Source organism: Phyllostomus hastatus, unplaced genomic scaffold, assembly GCF_019186645.2.
Source record: "Phyllostomus hastatus isolate PE091 unplaced genomic scaffold, TTU_PhHast_1.1 phas_scaffold_21, whole genome shotgun sequence".
NCBI classification, from domain to species: domain Eukaryota; kingdom Metazoa; phylum Chordata; class Mammalia; order Chiroptera; family Phyllostomidae; genus Phyllostomus; species Phyllostomus hastatus.
Genome location: NW_025334017.1, coordinates 4,590,582 through 4,608,201, shown reverse-complemented (window position 1 = coordinate 4,608,201; position 17,620 = coordinate 4,590,582). Strand labels below are relative to the sequence as shown.

The following is a 17,620-nucleotide window of genomic DNA, read 5'->3' as shown; positions in this document are numbered from 1 at the left end:
TTCCACTTTATTTATGCACTCATTGGTTGATTTGTGTATGTTCCCTGACTGGGGATCAAACCCACAACCTTGGTGTATTGGGACAAGGCTCTAACCAACTGAGCTATCTGGCCAGGGCAACTTTGTTCTTATCATGATTTTTTTTCACATCACTAAATTCTATGAAACATTTAAAAAAAAACAAAAGTATTAAATGAAGGCACCAACCTATTTTGTTGAATAGATCTGTGCTTAAGAAAATTGTATCGCCTGCAAAATTTTCATTGACTAACCTATTTGTTAATGTTATCCTTTACCAGCTATTCCACAGACATTACTACATTGAATACATTTTTAATAAGAATTCTCAAATTTCCTTATCAGTAAATAGCTACAGAAAACCAACCCACAAGGAAGACAATAAACAACAAAAGTTGTATCTTCTCTGGATTTATTCAGTGGTTTCCAATGAGTTGTATCATTTGTCTATCTTTAAGTCAATCATAACATCTTCAGGCATGTTATGTTGGTTAGTGCTTAATTTTGTGAAAAAAGACATCAGAATTAAGAACTAAAGGATTGTGTTGTGATCTCCTTATTCTAGAGATGAGAACACTGGGACCTGCAGAGTTGGTGTTAGGCACATGATAAGGAATTCAGGGCATCCCACCTTTATGCCAATTGCTCCATTTTCATTTCACAGTCCTGCCACTCATGTTTCTATCAGTGGACCTGGTGATTGTAAAGTTGCACACACACTTTTGGAAGAGAGAAAGGTGAAGATTAAAGTAGAATTCATTATTGTGAGAAGTGGTGACTGCGAAGATATAAAGAACCCAAGAATTGAAATCTGAGTAATCACAATTTAGCATAAAAAAAGGAAAAACAGCAAAGGAGTAATTTGGTGGCAGTGCATCAAAATGGAGTAAGCATAATTGAGAGAGTTGAGAGTTAAATTCCTTCCAGGGAGAACATTCAGTGGCCCATACACTAACGCAATAAACAACTGAGCAATGTTTAATGGGCGACATCGCACTGAAAAAACCCTAGTGCCCAGAGTACACTGACATTATCAATATTTTTAGAATTTAACATTATTACATCTCGGAAAAATGCTAATTATTTTTAGCCAGGTGTTCCTTATCTATACTGTAGGAGAAGAGAAAAAGCAGTACTAAATAATATTGATGTCTGGGTTATTCCTTGTTCTTCTTTGAATGAGTAAGTTTTATTCTGTCCCTTTGTTTTACTAAACCAGCTAAGGGAAAGATAATGATGTGAATTCTTTGCCAGGGCCCATACACCCTCTGATGGAGATGATAAGTAATCAAATTCCCACACACATAACTTGTCAAAGGTAACTAGAGATTTTGTTTTACTATCAACAGCTCCTTGATCTTTGTAAAAATTAACAGGGCTTGTGACCTTAAGCATTTATTGCCAGATGATAACATATGAAAAAAAATTACTTCATTAACTGTTACCTCACATGACTCCCCCTTCATACATATGTATCGGCAGGTGAAAATGCACATCTTCTCATGTTACATCCTGGACTGTTGTATAAGATTTGAGGGACCACAATAACTGATATTGAACTATTCTACAAGGCCATTATAACCCAAACAGCCTGGTACTTGCATAAAAACAGGCATATAGACCAATGGAACGGTAAAGAGAGCCTAGAAATAAACCCATGCTTTATGCGCAATTAATATTTGACAAAGAAGGCAAGAGACTACAATGGGGTAAAGATCATTTCTTCAATAAATGGTGTTATAAAAACAGGACAGGTACATGCAAAAAATGAAACTAGACCACTAACTTACACCATGCAAAAGAATAAATTCAAAATGAATGAAGCCATAAAAGTCCTAGAAGAAAATATAGGTGGTAAAATCTCAGACCTCTCATATCAATGTTTTTGCTGATATATTTCCTAGGGCAAGGGAAACAAAGGAAAAGAAACATAAAACTATATCAGACTAAAAACCTTTTGCACAGAAGAAGAAACAACCAACAAAATGAAACAGCAATCCACAGTATGGGAGAATATATTTGCCAATGATATGTCCATCTAATCAGTGGTCAACTTTCAAAATACATAAAGAACTTATACAACTCAACCCCAGGAAGACAAACAATTCAATTAAAAAGTGAGGCTCTCATTTTACACTTCTCCAAAGAGGACATATAGATGGCCAATTGACCTATGAAAAAATGCTCATCACTAAACATCACTAAACATAGGAGAAATGCAAATTAAAACCACAATGAGATGTCACTCACACCTGTCAGAAGACTATCATCAGTAAATCAACAAACAAGTGCTACCGAAGATGTGGAGAAGAGTGAACCCTAGTGTACTGTTGGAGGAAGGCAGATTGGTGCAGCCACTGTGGAAAACAGTGTGCAGTTTTTAATTAAAAAAATTAAAAATGGAACTGCCTTATGACCCAGCAATTCCACTTCTGGGTTATCCTAAGAAACCTGAAACACCAATTTGAAAGACTATATGCACCCCCATGTTCACAGCAGCATTATTTATAGTAGCCAAGATCTGGAAACAGTCCAAGTGCCCCTTAGTAGATGAGTGGATAAAAAAACTGTGGTTCACTTACACAATGGAATACTATATGGCCATGAAAAGAAGGAAAATATTACCTTTTGCAACATGTGGATGGATCTTGAGATTATTATGCTGAGTGAAATAAACCAGTCAGAGAAAGAGAAATACCATATTACGTGTCTTATATGTGGAATCTAATGCACAAAATAAACTAGTGAACAAAATAGAAATAGGGGCATGGATACATGGAACAGATGGACAGCTGTCAGAAGGAGGAATAGAGGGAGTACTGGATGAAAGAAGGTGAAGGGATTAGTCAAAGAACACATGTGCATAACCCATGGGCACAGACACTAGTGTGGTGATGGCCTGAGGGAAGGAGGGTCAGGGACTGGGTGGAGGTGGGCAGGCAACGGGGGCTAGGGGGCATTTGGGGACATCTGTAATAGTGCCAACAATAAAAATAAGGTTAAAAACTAACCTTTAAAAAAAGGAAGGCAAACACCTTTCATAATTTTATTTTCACTATTAGATTCAATTTTAAATATCTTATTTAAAAATAATTTAGAAAAAGAAAAAATACAGTTTGTGAATCATCAGTGGTTCTGTGCACTCGAGGAGATTAGATCAAATGAACAGATGCCATGGCATTCTTGGAACTAAAGCTAGCCCCTTTGCTATTTTCATTATACCTGAAGCAAATGGCCTGCAATGCCTGTGAATAAAGTGCTGCATTAAAAGTAATTTCTTATTTCAAGACTGCACATAGAGAACCCCTGCTCACTTATAATTATAAGCTTTGGTGCCATTTTTAATGGCAAGTATACTTAAGGTTTGTACTTATAATGGGCTTTTAAAAAGAAACCTATGCACATTAAGCAAGTACTAGTTGAATATTTTAACATATATACAAGGTTGCTATTAAGAAATATGAAAATTAGGAGAATTCTGTAACATCACTGCCTTTCTGAAAAATAAGAACATTGAAACTCATAGATGTTTGCAGATATCCTTGGCTGTGTAAAAGGTTATTAGGAAATCAGTAACTCCAGGTCATTCCTGACTTCTTTGCTTGCGTGGAAGATTGGGTAATGGGGTTAATTTAGAGAACAAGAACAATATCTAATGACTAGTGAGTATTTTCTTTATAAGTTCAGCCAACTTGAGAGGGTTGCCAAAGTTAACATCTCACAGTAGTGTGATTTTAAAGTGACATGTGATGAAAGCATCTAGTATCATCCTTCTGTACCTTTCCAGTTTATAAAAGTGTTTACATATATTTTAGCACACTCCCAATTTATTAAATTTCATAAAATAAACTTTCACTTTTTGGAGCTTATCAGCATTAAAGTAAATAAATGACAATGTAGTATTACATTCTAAAATAAAATATCAATGGCTAATAGTTTTAAATTATGTGTAATTAACAAAATGCATCAAGTAATAGCTATTATAAGGCTAGTAGTATTTTAACTTGATATACAGATAAAATCTATGAGGACATTTTATTATAAGCAACCAGAGTACATGACAAGTGACCAGCACACTTTTGTGGGTAATCAAAGAGAACTTAACAGGTTGAGACATTTTCATCATGTCTCCATAGAACAGTGTTCTCCTTTATCTCTAAATTTCTAAAATCACAGCACCTACCTACTACTGGATTCAGACACACCCAGGCACTTCACGTACTGTTATTTTCTCAGGAGGGCATTCCTTAGCCCTCTTTGCCCCTATTCCACCTGGGAAACTGCCAGGACCATTCACTTGCAGGAACAGGTGCCCCGCGCCTGGAAATGAGCCATGCTGCCACCTGTACAACACATCTCTACCCCTTCCTTTAAAACCCAATCAAAATGTACAAGCGTTTTCTATCACCATTATTAATTCTGTCGATACTATTCTGAATCTCCCATTTTTAAACCATCGAAGCATATATTCCAATGTTCAGAGGATCCCATTCTTAATTCATGGATTTATTACTTGTTAGCCATTTACTGAGTGACTCCTCCATTTAAGATACTGCTCTGGGCTGTAAGGATACAGCAGTGCAAAAGAAAACCCCTGCCCTCACAAAGTCATTCTGAGAATCTGGGGTGATAAAGTTAATTCATATACCAGGACTCACAAATGGAGGCTGTCCCACATCACAAATCTAAACCTAAGTCAGCTGCACTTACGGGAAATAGGACCTGCTATCTTTACAAGGAAATCCTTGCCCTTCTAGCCAATCATGGCCTGTTTCAGGTGGCTATTCTAAAACTCACTCTTGCCCAAATCCCTTGCTCCACTGCTTGTGAAGCACTGTATCTTCCCACTTACTCATCAATCAATGGATTTCCCCACCTCAAATAAAGAACATTAATGGCATCACTAAATTGTTTTGGCATGTGACAGGAAGTAAGAGTGGGAAAGATTGCCTCTGTGGTAGGAGATGGGGTAAATGTCAAGCAGATCTCCAAGTCAAGATGGCGGTGTTGCAGACATGGCTCACCACTTCACACAACCACATTAAAATCATAACTAAAATGTAGAACCATCACTTAGAACCATCAGATATCAAGTTGAATGGAAGTCTGACAACTATAGAATTAAAGAAACCACATCCATCCAGACAGGTAGGAGGGGTAGAGACACAAAACAGGCTGGTCCCACACCCATGCATGGTGGATAAAAATGTGGGAGGAATATCTTGGGAGCAAGAAGTCCCTGTCCTACACCACACCCACCATGCCCCCCAGCCCAGGGTTCCAGTGCCAGGAAGATAAGTCCCCACAACTTCTGGCTGCAAAAATGTTTGGGAATTGAGTCAGTGGAAGAAACTCCTGTAGCCCCAAGCAGTTTTTCTTAAAGAACCCATACGTGGACTCACCTACTCAGATTCACTCTCTCTGAGCTCCAGCACCAGGGTAGCAGCTTGAAAGGCACCAGTGGCATAAAGGGAAGAACTAAAGTATCTGGCATCAAGGAAAGAGCTATGGACAGCTTCTTCCCAGATAGAAACAGGCAGAGGCCATTTTCCTTTTCTTAAACCCTTCCCCCACAGAGCCACTGAGATGGCAAGCAGGTGCCATATCTGAGATTCCATCAACCTGGCTAACACTGACCCACCAGGGAGATCCATAGAGACTCCAACCCACCCAACTTATGGGCCAACACAAGCTGCTTTTCCATATGAATGGCTGGTCTTGGCTCTTGAAGCACAAATTCCTAAATCCTCTTAAACAAGCAACAGCTGGCCTCAGTGAGCCCCAGGCCTGGCACGAGCAGCAGCCAGCCTAGATTCACAGCTTGGCTTCGCCTGAGAATTTCCTAGCCCAGAACAAGTAGCAGCCATCTCAGATTGCTTTATAGCTCAGGCAGGGTGGTTCCAGGCAAAACACAGGTGGGGGCTGACCTTGGCCTATACCACCCTGGAAACCACAGGGCCAGCACAGCCAGTGCACAGCTACATACCACATCTGAGCACCACCACCCTGCCCTTGCACAGCTGATCTACCAAGGAGGGCAGAGGTTAGTGGTCAGTGGTCACAGCCAATCCTTGCAGCTGACTGGCCTGAGTAAATCCCTCCCATTGACCTGCTAATAGGAACCAAGTCTCAACTACAAGAGGAAGGTATACTCAGCCCACCCAAAGGGCACACCTTGAATACGCAGCTTGGGTGATAGGGGTTGCTGTGGCACCAGACCCGAGAGAACACCTACTATATTAGGCCATACTACCAAGATACGGAGTCAAAGCAGCTCTACCTAATAAATAGAAACAAATGCAGGGAGGCTGCCAAAATAAGGAGACAAAGAAACATGGCCCAATTAAAGAACAGATCAAAACTCCAGAAAAAGAGCCAAACAAAATGGAGATAAGCAATCTATCAGATGCAGAGTTCAAAGCATTGGTTATAAGGATGCTCAAGGAACTTAGTGAGGACCTCAGCAGGATAAAAAAGATCTGGTCAGAAACAAAGGATACACTAATTGAAATAAAGAACAATCTACAGGGAAACAACAGTAAAGTGGGTGAGGCCAAAAATCAAATCAATGATTTGCAACATAAAAAAGCAAAAAACAGACAATTAGAACAAGAAAAAAGAATCCAAATAATGAGGAGAATATAAGCAGCCTCTGGGACAACTTAAAGAGGTCCAGCATTGACATCAGAGGGATGCCAGAAGGAGAAGAGAAAGAACAAGATATTGGAAATCTATTGGAAAAAATAATGAAAGAAAACTTCCCTCATTTAGTGAAGGAAATAGACATGCAAGTCCAAGAAGCACAGGGCCCCAAACAAAATGGTTGCAAAGAGATCCACTCTAGGACACATCATAATTGAAATGCTAAAGGTTAAAGATAATTTTAAAGAGAAAATTTTAAAAGCAGCAAGAGAAAAGCAATTAGCTACCTACAGGAGAGCTCCCATAAGACTGTCAGCTGATTTCCCAAAGGAAACTTTGCAGGCTAGAAAGGATGGGCAAGAAATATTCAAAGTCATGAAAAGCAGGGACCTATAGCCAAGGTTGCTCTGCCCAACAAAGCTATCATTTAGAATTGAAGGGTAGATAAAGAGCTACCCAGATAAGAAAAAACTAAAGGAGTTCATCATCACCAAACCATTATTATATGAAATGTTAAAGGGATTATTTAAGAAAAATAAAGATCAAAACAATGAACAATAAAATGGCAAAAATACATATTTATCAACAATTGAATAAAAACAACTAAGCAAACAAGAACAGAGACAAAATCATGGATATGGAGAGTGTTTTGATGGTTGCCAAATGGGAGGGGGTGTAGGGAAATGGGTGCGGAGGTGAGGGGATTAAGAAGTACAAATATATAGTTACGGAATAATCATGGGGATATAAAGTATGGTATAGAAAATGGAGTAGCTAAAGAACTTATACACGTGACCCATGGACATGAACAATGGTGGGGGATTGCCTGAGGGAGTTGAGGGTACTGGGTGGAGGAGGACAAAAGGGAAATCAGGAGAACTGTAATAGCATAATCAATAAAATATAATATAAAAATGTAAAAAAGAAAAAATTCAAGCAGATCAACAACAAAATATCAGGTATTGCTAATGCTATACAGTAAACAGAGTGGTGTACTGAGAGAGACAAGGGGATGATTTTAGGTTGGGGCATCAGGAAAGGCTTCTCTGAAGAAATCATATGTAAGTTGAGGTCAGAGGACAACTGTGACACTGACCATATGCAACAGGCTGCTGCCAAATATAGGATCTGCTCTTTGTAAGCCTTCAATAAATATCCAACACAAATAGTTATCTCTAAGGTATGTACCCCTTATTGGAAATAAATCACACAATGCTTAATATTAAAGATATAAAGTTAGAACAGTTTGAGTTGCCCTAGAACACCTATGTATACAATATTTCAAAGTTACATTTACTCACACTATAAACATTTAAAATAGGTTTTCAAGGGGAAAAAGACCTCCTAGCCTTGATGTTATCACCACATATTTTATATAATGCATGTATGAAAGATGTTTACATATAGTTTTACCACATTAATAAAAATGACCACCTGACCTTGGAAAATGTCAAATCTGACATCGATTTGTAGAAAGAATGAACATTTCTTTCTATTAGATGTTACTTCATCCTACCACCTAGTATGCTCAAAAGCCCAGGCCCAATTTAAAATTCCATGTTGGTGAAAGCAGGACTCCACTTGAACTCAACCATGTTCATGCTTCCATTGTTAAGCCTACTGATGTTGTGAATATTTGTATTATTGTTACTTTTTAATCAACATAAATTCTTATAGAAAACCAAAAATTATACTTTTCACCATTCCTGATTCTAGGAAAAATAAAATCTGTTAATAGAAGAAGAAACAAGGCCATACCACTGTTAAAAAGAAATGGCAAGCTCCAAACGGAGTCACTTGTGCTAAGCAAAGGAAGACGTAATACCTAAACTACCTGCTGTTACACTTTGCCCGGGGAATGCAAGAGCAACTGGTCAGGGTGAAAGTTTTTGGTCATCATCTATAAAGTAACCTGCCACACAGGCCTTTCCCTTCCTCAAAGGAATATAGATAACAGAACATCCAAACCTATAGAAGAAATTTAGAAAAAATTTATTTGAGCCAAAATTTGAGGATATGCCTGGAAGCAAGATCTCAACATATTGAGAATATGGTTCAGAGAATTATAGCTCTACAGTCTCTTTTACACATTTAAAATAAAAAAAGAAAACATTAAAGAAGGCACGTGAAATCCACTGATGGTACATTTATGTCATGAGAAAGCAAAGCAGGGAAATCTCTAGGACTGGAGAAAAAGCAAAATGGAGAAACACACACTACTTCTACATTGGTGGTACAGGGCAGTTAATAACTAACATTTACAGCACACAGAGATGGAATTTGGGGGAACAAGACAACAATGAGGGGTTCTGTGGTCTCAGGCTCTGGTGGGAGGTTGTGCCCTGAGGAGTCTGTAAAAGGAAATGACTTTGACATATCTAAGGTATATTATCTTCAATTCACAAGAACAATGGAAAGGGCTCACTTAACAAAGGGTTGATCTTTGTAAGAAAGTGATAGGCCTGGGCAGTTAACTACCAGCTATGACCTGACCAGCTTGGAATTTGGGATCAGAGCACCCTGCGTGGTTACTTTTGGTTACTCAGTTGTCAGGCCTGCCTGCCATGTGACCTCCTGAGCCTGCCAGGTTCATTACACAGCCCTTCCTTCTGCCCACAGGAGGATGAAGTAATCTGCCACATAGACTCCTTCCACCGCCACAGGCAGGGTACCTTGACCTGAAATAAACTTCCTTGTCTTACCTTTAAAAACTTTTCCCTTTCTGTACCCTTTGGCACTCCTCTCTACTTGCTAGGTGAGATGCTGCCCAATTCATGAATTGCTCAATAAAGCCAATCAGATCTTCAAATTTACTCCACTGAATTTTTTGCATCACGGAGCAGGGACAAAAACTCAAGGGGAAAACAGGCTGCACTTTATTAACAATATATGTTGTGACAAGGTTTTCAGAAATCCACTGTGGCGAAAAGTTGAGAAAAATTTGCACCTTTATTTTGATGGAATAAAAACAGAAACAGTAATGGGAAATTGAGATTACATTGCTTCAGCTTAGTTTTTTCTCTGCCCATTAAAAAGATGCACTGCTTAAAATACTTTATTAAGCAACTCGAATAAAACTGCAAATCAAAGAAAATTTTGAAAAGGATTTTCAGTGAGTTTCCGTGAAAACATTCTTTATTGGTAAGCAGACACTCGAAGTTTGTCATTACATATGTCATGCAAAACATCCGACTCCACACACGGTCGCCTCACCGCTCACTGTGACAGACTCTTTTCTGAGAGGATTACAGATTTTCAAAGTTACCATGACTGCGGAAGTAAAAAGAAACCAGGAAAATGACTCTGAAGCAAAGTACTATATAGTTCATGTAAAAGTCTTGTTCATCCCTCCTGGATGTTTAATTCTCCTAATGTAAATCTCTGTGTCTTGGAAGACTACTGTATACAAAAATGGCAGTTGTTCTGTATGTGCACATAATTGACTGATAAAAGTAAACTACAAGAATAAAATTTCCAGTAATTTTACAGGGTTTGGCTATTCCCCACCCCCACCCCCATTTTGTTAATTCAAAGCAGAACAATGCCCTTTTGTTTCAAAATGCTGATTTGTTTCAATAGCATATTTCCTTAGGAAGATGATTTTGCTCCTGAGAAAATGTAGTGTATCTCTTGTCAACTTTCTGAACTGAGACTGATTCCTTAAACGATTGTTTATATATTCTCCAAGTTGTTTGCAATGAGTGGGAAGAAACAGGGTGTCCTATCCTGAGAAGACTTAGGGATAATCTTCTTACTCTATCATGACACTCAGAAAAAGCTTTCTTTGTAGTGGTGTGATCAACACTTCTCTCAGTGGAATTTCTGGTAGCACTCGCAGCACTAAAACCCCCCACACAGGTAAATCTGCTGCCTTAAAACCACCAGAACTCCTGAGAAAGGTGAAGAATTTTAAATCTCTTATTGGCACATTCACATCAACTGGCAGCAAGTAGGCAAGAGTTTCCTAGATACCTGGAAGTGGGGTGCTGCCACGACAGCCCCCTGAAATTACAGAAGTGGCTTTGAAACCGGTCAGTGAGTAGAGGATGGAAGACACTTTAGGAGCATGGCAGAGAATCACCACAGAAAACATCTAAGTTGCTGAGAATAGACTGTGAGGAGAAATAAGGACATGAAAGGTGCTGCCTGTGAGAGCTCCAAGGAGAGTGAGGAGCAAGCTGTTGGAAACTACAGGAAAAGAGTTAGTGGCAAAAAGCTTAGCTGAATTGTGTGTCCTGCAGTTATGTGGAAAACAAACATTTTAAGTGATGAATTTAGTATGTTTAGATAAAGAGATTTCTAAGCAAAGTGCAGAAGGTGAGGACTGCTTCCTTCTTGCAGATTACAGTAAAATGTGAGGGGAGATACACTGAGGGAACAACTGTTATATATAAGGAAAATAGGACTTGATGACTTGAAAATTCTTAGCTTACCCTAAGGGCAAGAGACATGAAAATTACGAGATTCAGGAAAGCCTGCTCTAGGGAAAGAGGCAAGAGGGCAGCTGTACAACTTTTGTTAATACCCCTTTAGAAAGATAAAAGGCCTGAGTGTGCAGTCACACAAAAGGCTCTTTGAAGAGATTAGGAGTGTGACTTACAGATCCTCTCAGCCATCTCGGAACCAAATCAGAGATGGAGTTCCTTATTTTAGAAAAGTATATGGAGGAGCCGCCAGTCTACAGTGAATCCTGTAACACACACAGAAGACCCCCCAGTGTTTTGATAATGTTGTACCAGCAGACAGTGCCCTCCTACACTAAAAGGTACAGGGTATATGAAATGGAAGGGGACTGGACCTCCCAGATTTCCAGACAAGAAACAAGTTGATGAAACTATTTGGCTAGAAACATGTGCTACCTTTCACGAAAAACTCCAGGACTCTGAGGAGAAGCCTTAAGCCCAGAGGATGGTGCTGGTTGCCACAGAACCCCAGTTCCAGGCTGAGGCCCAACAGAGTGTGCCTAACTAGATTGCTGTGTTGCTTGGCACTGGTGCATCCTTTTTTCATTCCGTTTTCTGACTTTTTGAACAGGAATATCTGTAACTGTTATCCTGTGCCTGCCCTATCTTCATATTTGGGAGAAAATCGCTGGTTCTAGGTTCTCAGGTGGAGGGGAACTGTGTTTCAGGAGTCATACACAGGTCCTCACTCATACCCGATTTAGATGATTTAAATGAGATTTGGGATTTTTCAGTGAGATTCAGATAAGATATTGCATTTGAAACTAATGCTGTAATGGTCTGAGATTTTTGAGCACCTCTGCTTGGGATGAATTTTTGGGATGGATGTGAATTTTTGAGGCAGGAGTAAACTGTGGTGAATAGCGTGCCCCCAGCCCTGGCCTCTAAAATACTCATGTTCTAATCTCCAAACCTGTGAGTTTTGCAGATGTCATTATCTTAAGCATTTTGAAATGAGATTATCCTGGATTATCCATGTAAACTAAATGTAATCACAAAGATCCTTAAAAGAGAAAAGCAGAACTAAAGTCCTGGTAAAAGAGGAAGAACAGAAGCACACGGGAGGGGCAGGGATACACACCTCGGTGAGGGACGCCAGCAGCCTCTACAAGCTGGAAGAGGCAAAGTGCAGCTTCACTCCTGCAGCCTTCAGAAGGAAGCTGTGCTATGTTAGTTTTCATGGTAAAAGAGAATTTAAAGATGTGGTTAAGGTTCCTACAGACTTTGTGATGGGAAAATAAGCCTGGATGACCTAATGGACCCAATCTAATCACATGAGTCCTTGAAAGCAGAGAACCTTTCATGGCTATTGTCAGAGAAATATAATGACAGAGAAGTCAGAAAGATACATTGTTGCTGGCTCTGAAGACGGGAACAGACGGCCACAGGTCAAGGAACACAAGTGGCCTCTAGAAGCTGAAAAGGCCAGGAAATGCATCTCCCAGAGTCTCCAGAAAGAAACGCAGTCCTGTCAGCACCTTAATATTAGCCCAGTGAGGCTGGTTTAACCTGAAGAATTGGAAGACAATGAGCCTTTGCTGTTATGGGCCACCAAGTTTGTAGTCACCTGTTAAGAGCAGCAATAGAAAACTAATCAGGAGTGGTGACCTAAGATGAACTGGTGTCTAGGAAGAAAACAAAGCTTTTCTATCATTCCTGACATAGCCTGCCTTACTCAGGAAGTGCCTGGCTTCAACAGAAATGCAAACATTCCTGCTGGCTGTTCTTCAGATCTAGAATTGGATCTAAGCCTGACAGAATTGACATTCCTATATTTCTACACTTGTTTTGTTCTGGAGTAGAATACATTCTGGTTTTGACACTTCGAATAATGTTTGATATCTACAGTGGGTCCCCTAGAACAGCGGACTCCAACCGTTTTGGCACCAGGAACTAGGCTTGTGGAAGATGGGGTGGGGGGTGGGGGTGGGCTGGGACAGGAGGTGAAAAGCTCAGGTGGTAACACGACAAAGCTTCACTCATTTGCCTGCCGCTCACCTCCCACTGTGGGGCCTGGTTCCTAGCAGACCATGGTCTGGGCCCGGTCTGCAGCATGGGGGTTGGGGACCCCTGACCCAGAAACACATGTTGAACAAGTAAATGCATGTGATCAGGCAGGCTCTGAGAGGGACTGTAATTTCTCTGTGTTAAAGTGCTATTGACCACATCTCAAGACTGCTCACTGTTATGTCTGTTTCTAGGTTAGGATGTTCATAGTTCTGTAAAATACAAGGCCAAACTGTATTTTCTTGATACAGTAATATAGTTAAATCAATCAGTAAAAAGGATGCATAATATCTTAATAGGAGAAATAATCATCATATCATCAAAGCATTTCAAAAATCAGAATACAGATACTCTTTAGTATATATTACAGAAAAGTTTTCAAAATACTTGATCAGAAGATTCCTTAATGGCTCTTGATCAATGCAGCATGAAGAAACTTTAGTGCAAATTTCACTAAATTTATCAAAATGGAGTTTTGTTCATTTTCGCTGCCAAGAAATGTTGTTACATCAACACTGAGCATGTAACAAATTGGTTTGACTGGATATTTAAAATCTATGAATATAAGCTGGCAAAAACTCAAACACATTTATCTTGAGATCTTTTCCCAGTCCAAATTCCTCTATGCTAAGGTTGGAGGACAGAATAAGAGTAAAACCAAAAAGTATCTGTATAAATAATAAAAACAATTTGGTATTTTTATAAGAAAGTTTTCCTTATTAAATATGGCACATTATCTCTCTTCTATGTTACTGCACAAATAGGAGCAGCAGTATTATTTTAGTTGCTGGAGTAGCACAGTGTTAAGAATATCTGCATCTTGTAGCGTCAGGCTTTCATCTGTTAGCTCTTTGTTTGGAAATGAAGTCACAAGAATAAAGTCAAGAGTTGCAAATTCAGGGCGGGACTGTACAATGAAGTCCCGAACATCCAGGATCCTGAAAAACAAGATAAAAATAATTTGTGATACAGAAGTTGTATGGCCATGAAAGCCTTTAGCTAAAATTAGATAATAAAAATTACACAGTTCTAACCCTTTTTAAAATGTATTGTAACTTTCTTTAATTAATACTATTTCAGTGGATAGACTTAGCTTTTTTTTTTTTTTAATCTTTGTTCAAGTAGTTTTCTCCCTTTTATTCCCATTACCACCCTCCCCCTAGTTTTTGTCCATGTGTTCTTTAAATTTGTTCCTGTAAACCCTACCCATTCTCCCCTGAAATTCCCTCTCCTCTCCCCTCTGGTCACTATCAGCCTGTCCTGTATTTCAGTGACTTTGGTTATATTTTGCTTGTTTCTTTGTTTTATTGTTTAGGTTCCTGTTAAAGGTGAGATTATATGGTATATGTCTTTCACTGCCTGGCTTATTTCGCTTAGCATAATGCTTTCCAGCTCAGATGGACTTAGCTTTAAGATAAAATGTGAGGAATAACTTTGGAGTATACGTAGTCTACTTTTACTGTAAAACAGAGACAATCTTCATGTGAGTTATGCACACAATGTCAACCATGGTTTTTTTTTTTTTAAGATTTTATTAATTTATTTTTAGAGAGGGGAAGGTAGGGAGAAAGAGAGGGAAACATCAATGTGCAGCTGTTTCTTGAGCGCCCCCTACTGGAGACCTGGCTTGCAACCCAGGCATGTGCTCTGAATAATGGGAAACAAACCGGCAACCCTGTGGTTGGCAGGCTGGCACTCAATCCACTGAGCCACACCAGCTAGGGTTCAACCATGTTGTTAACCATGAAAGTGCAGGTCCTAGTTTTTACAGAGTATAAAATATGTTAGCAGCATATGACCTAGAAAAAGCTACCTCAATTTGGCCTGTGTCAGAGTGAGTCTGAGACTATAAAAAGTGTAAGTCATAAGAATAATTTTCAAAAATTATTTTGACACAGGGCTGCCAGTCACGATGGTGGCATAGGTAAATGAAGTACTCAACTCCACCCACAACCACATCAAAATTACAACTAAACTAGCGAATAACCATCATTCAGAACTCTCTGAAATCTAGCTGAAGTTCTACAACTAAGGATATAAATAAGCCACACTGAGACTGGTAGGAGGAACCAACATGAAGATGCAGAGTTGGTTGGTCCCATACCCATGTGTGGCAGATAAAAATTGGGAGGAACATCTAGGCTGCAGAAGTCCCCCTGAGAATAATGGGTCCCAGCCCCACACAAGGCCCTGCAGCCCAGGGTTCCAGCGCCAGGAAGAGAGGTCCCCATAACTTCTGGCTATGCAAACCAGCAGGGATTGTGGCTAAGTGAGACAGAGGGTTCTGTAGTCCTAGGCATTCCTTCTAAAGGGCCCATGCATGGACTTACTTGGACTCAATTACTTGAGCTCCAGCACTGGGGCAACAGCTCAAAAGGTACCAGGGACACACAGGAAGGAACTGAATATCTAGCATCTGGGGGTGGGGCAGGAGGGGCAGCTTTTGCCCAGGCAGAAATGCTGGTAGAGGTCATTGTTCCTTTTCTGAATCCTCCTACACAGAGCTGGCAGGTGGGCACCATATCTGAGTCTCCATCAACCTGGCTAACACTGTTCCACTTGCCAGGGGGACTCCCTGAGACCCTGCCCCACCCAACTTATGGGCCCACCAAGCTGTTTCCAGTGCCTTTTCCATACAAATGGCCTGTCTTGGCTTATGATTCAGATGTTCCCCAAATCTCTAAAACAAGCAGCATCTGGTCTTGGCGTGCCCCATATCTCTTGCTAAGTGGCCCTAGGCCCAGCATGAGTGGCAGCCTGCCTTGGTTCACAGCACGGCCTTTCCCTGGTACCACCAAGCCCAGCACAAGTAGCAGACAACTGCAGATCACTTTGTGGCTCATGCCGGGTGTCCCAGGCAGAACACATGTGGTGGCTGACCTTGGCCTGCATACCCTTGGAGGACCCAGAGCCAGCGCACCCAGTGGACGGCTTCAAACCATATCAAAGCACTACCCAACTACCTCCACAAGTGATACACTCAAGAGGCAGACTCGGCAGACACCAGAGCCCTGCTGAAGTAAGTCTTGCTCTGTGGGATGATCCCCTGCACAGCTGATTCTGCATGGTGGTAGCTGCAGTCAGTCCTTGCAGCTGACTGGCCTGGGGGTAAATCCCTCCCACTGACATGCCAATGGCAATCAAGGCTCAATGACTAGAGCAGTAGGGTGTACACAGCTCACACGGGGGGTGGGGCCCACCTCAAGTAACTAACTTGGGTCATGGGGAGACTGTGCCACTGGACTCTATAGGACACCTACTATATAAGGCCACTCTTCGAAGACTGGGACATGTAAAAGTTCTACCTAATACACAGAAACAAACACAGAGAGGCTGCCAAAATGACGAGACAAAGAAACATGTACCAACTGAAAAAACAGATCAGAACTCCAGAAAAAGAACTGAACAAAATGGACACAAGCAATCTACTAGATACAGAGTTTAAAACACTGGTTATAAGGACGCTCAATGAACTTATGGGAAGAGTAGATGAACTTAGAGAGAACTTCATCAGCATAAAAATGACACGGAAACCATAAAAAAGAACCAGTCAGAAATGAAGGATACACTAACTGAAAAATAATAACGTACAGGGAATCAACAGTAGAATGGATGAAGGTGAAAATCAAATCAGTGATTTGGAATGTAAGGAAGCAAAAAATACCTGATCAGAACAGAAAAAAAAAAAAGAATCCAAAAACATGAGGATTGTGTAAGGAGCCTCTGGGACAACTTCAAGCGTACCAACAGTTGCACTATAGGGATGCTAGAAGGAGAAGAGAGAGAAAGAACTTGAAAACATATTTGAAAGAAAATGACAGAAAACTACTCTAACCTGGTGAAGGAAATAGACATACAAATCCAGGAAACACAGAGAGTCCCAAAAAGATGAACTCAAAGAGGCCCACACCAAGACACACTATAACTAAAATGCCAAAGGGTAAAGACAAAGAAAGAATCTTAAAAGCAGCAAGAGAAAATCAGTTACCTACAGGGGAGCTCCCATAAGTTTCTCAATAGGAACTTTGCAGGCCAGAAGGTACTGGCAAGAAATATCCAAAGTGATGAAAAGCAAGAAATGCAACAAAGATTACTCAGAAAAGCTATTATTTAGAAATGAAGGACTATAAAGAGCTTCCCAGACAACAAAAAGCTAAAAGAGTTCATACCAGTATTACATGAAATGTTAAAAGGAGGAAGAAGAAGGAGGAGGAGGAGAAGAGGGAGGAGGAGGAAGAGGATGAGGAGGAAGAGAAAGAGGAAGGGGAGGAGGAGGAGGAGGAGAAGGGAAGATGAAATATGAACAATAAAATGGCAATCTATCAACAATTGAATCTAAGAAACAAACAAACAGAACAGAAACAAACTCAGATACAGAGAACATTTTGACAGTTGCCACATGCAGGCGGGGATGGGTGAAAAAGGTGGAGGAGTTAAGAAATACAAATTGGTAGTTACAGAATAGTCAGGGACATCTAAAATACACCATA

General features: G+C 40.2%; 1 protein-coding gene across 1 annotated transcript in view; it reads right to left on the bottom strand.

Annotated features, from left to right (window-relative positions):
- Positions 1–9,593: 9,593 nt before the first annotated feature.
- UBXN2B (UBX domain protein 2B) overlaps positions 9,594–17,620 on the bottom strand; it is a 34,218-nt gene continuing 26,191 nt past the window's right edge. Inside the window, exon 8 of the mRNA XM_045861252.1 lies at positions 9,594–14,068. Within this exon, the coding sequence (XP_045717208.1) occupies positions 13,906–14,068 (163 nt within the window). The 3' untranslated portion in view covers positions 9,594–13,905. The remainder of the gene's footprint in view (positions 14,069–17,620) is intronic.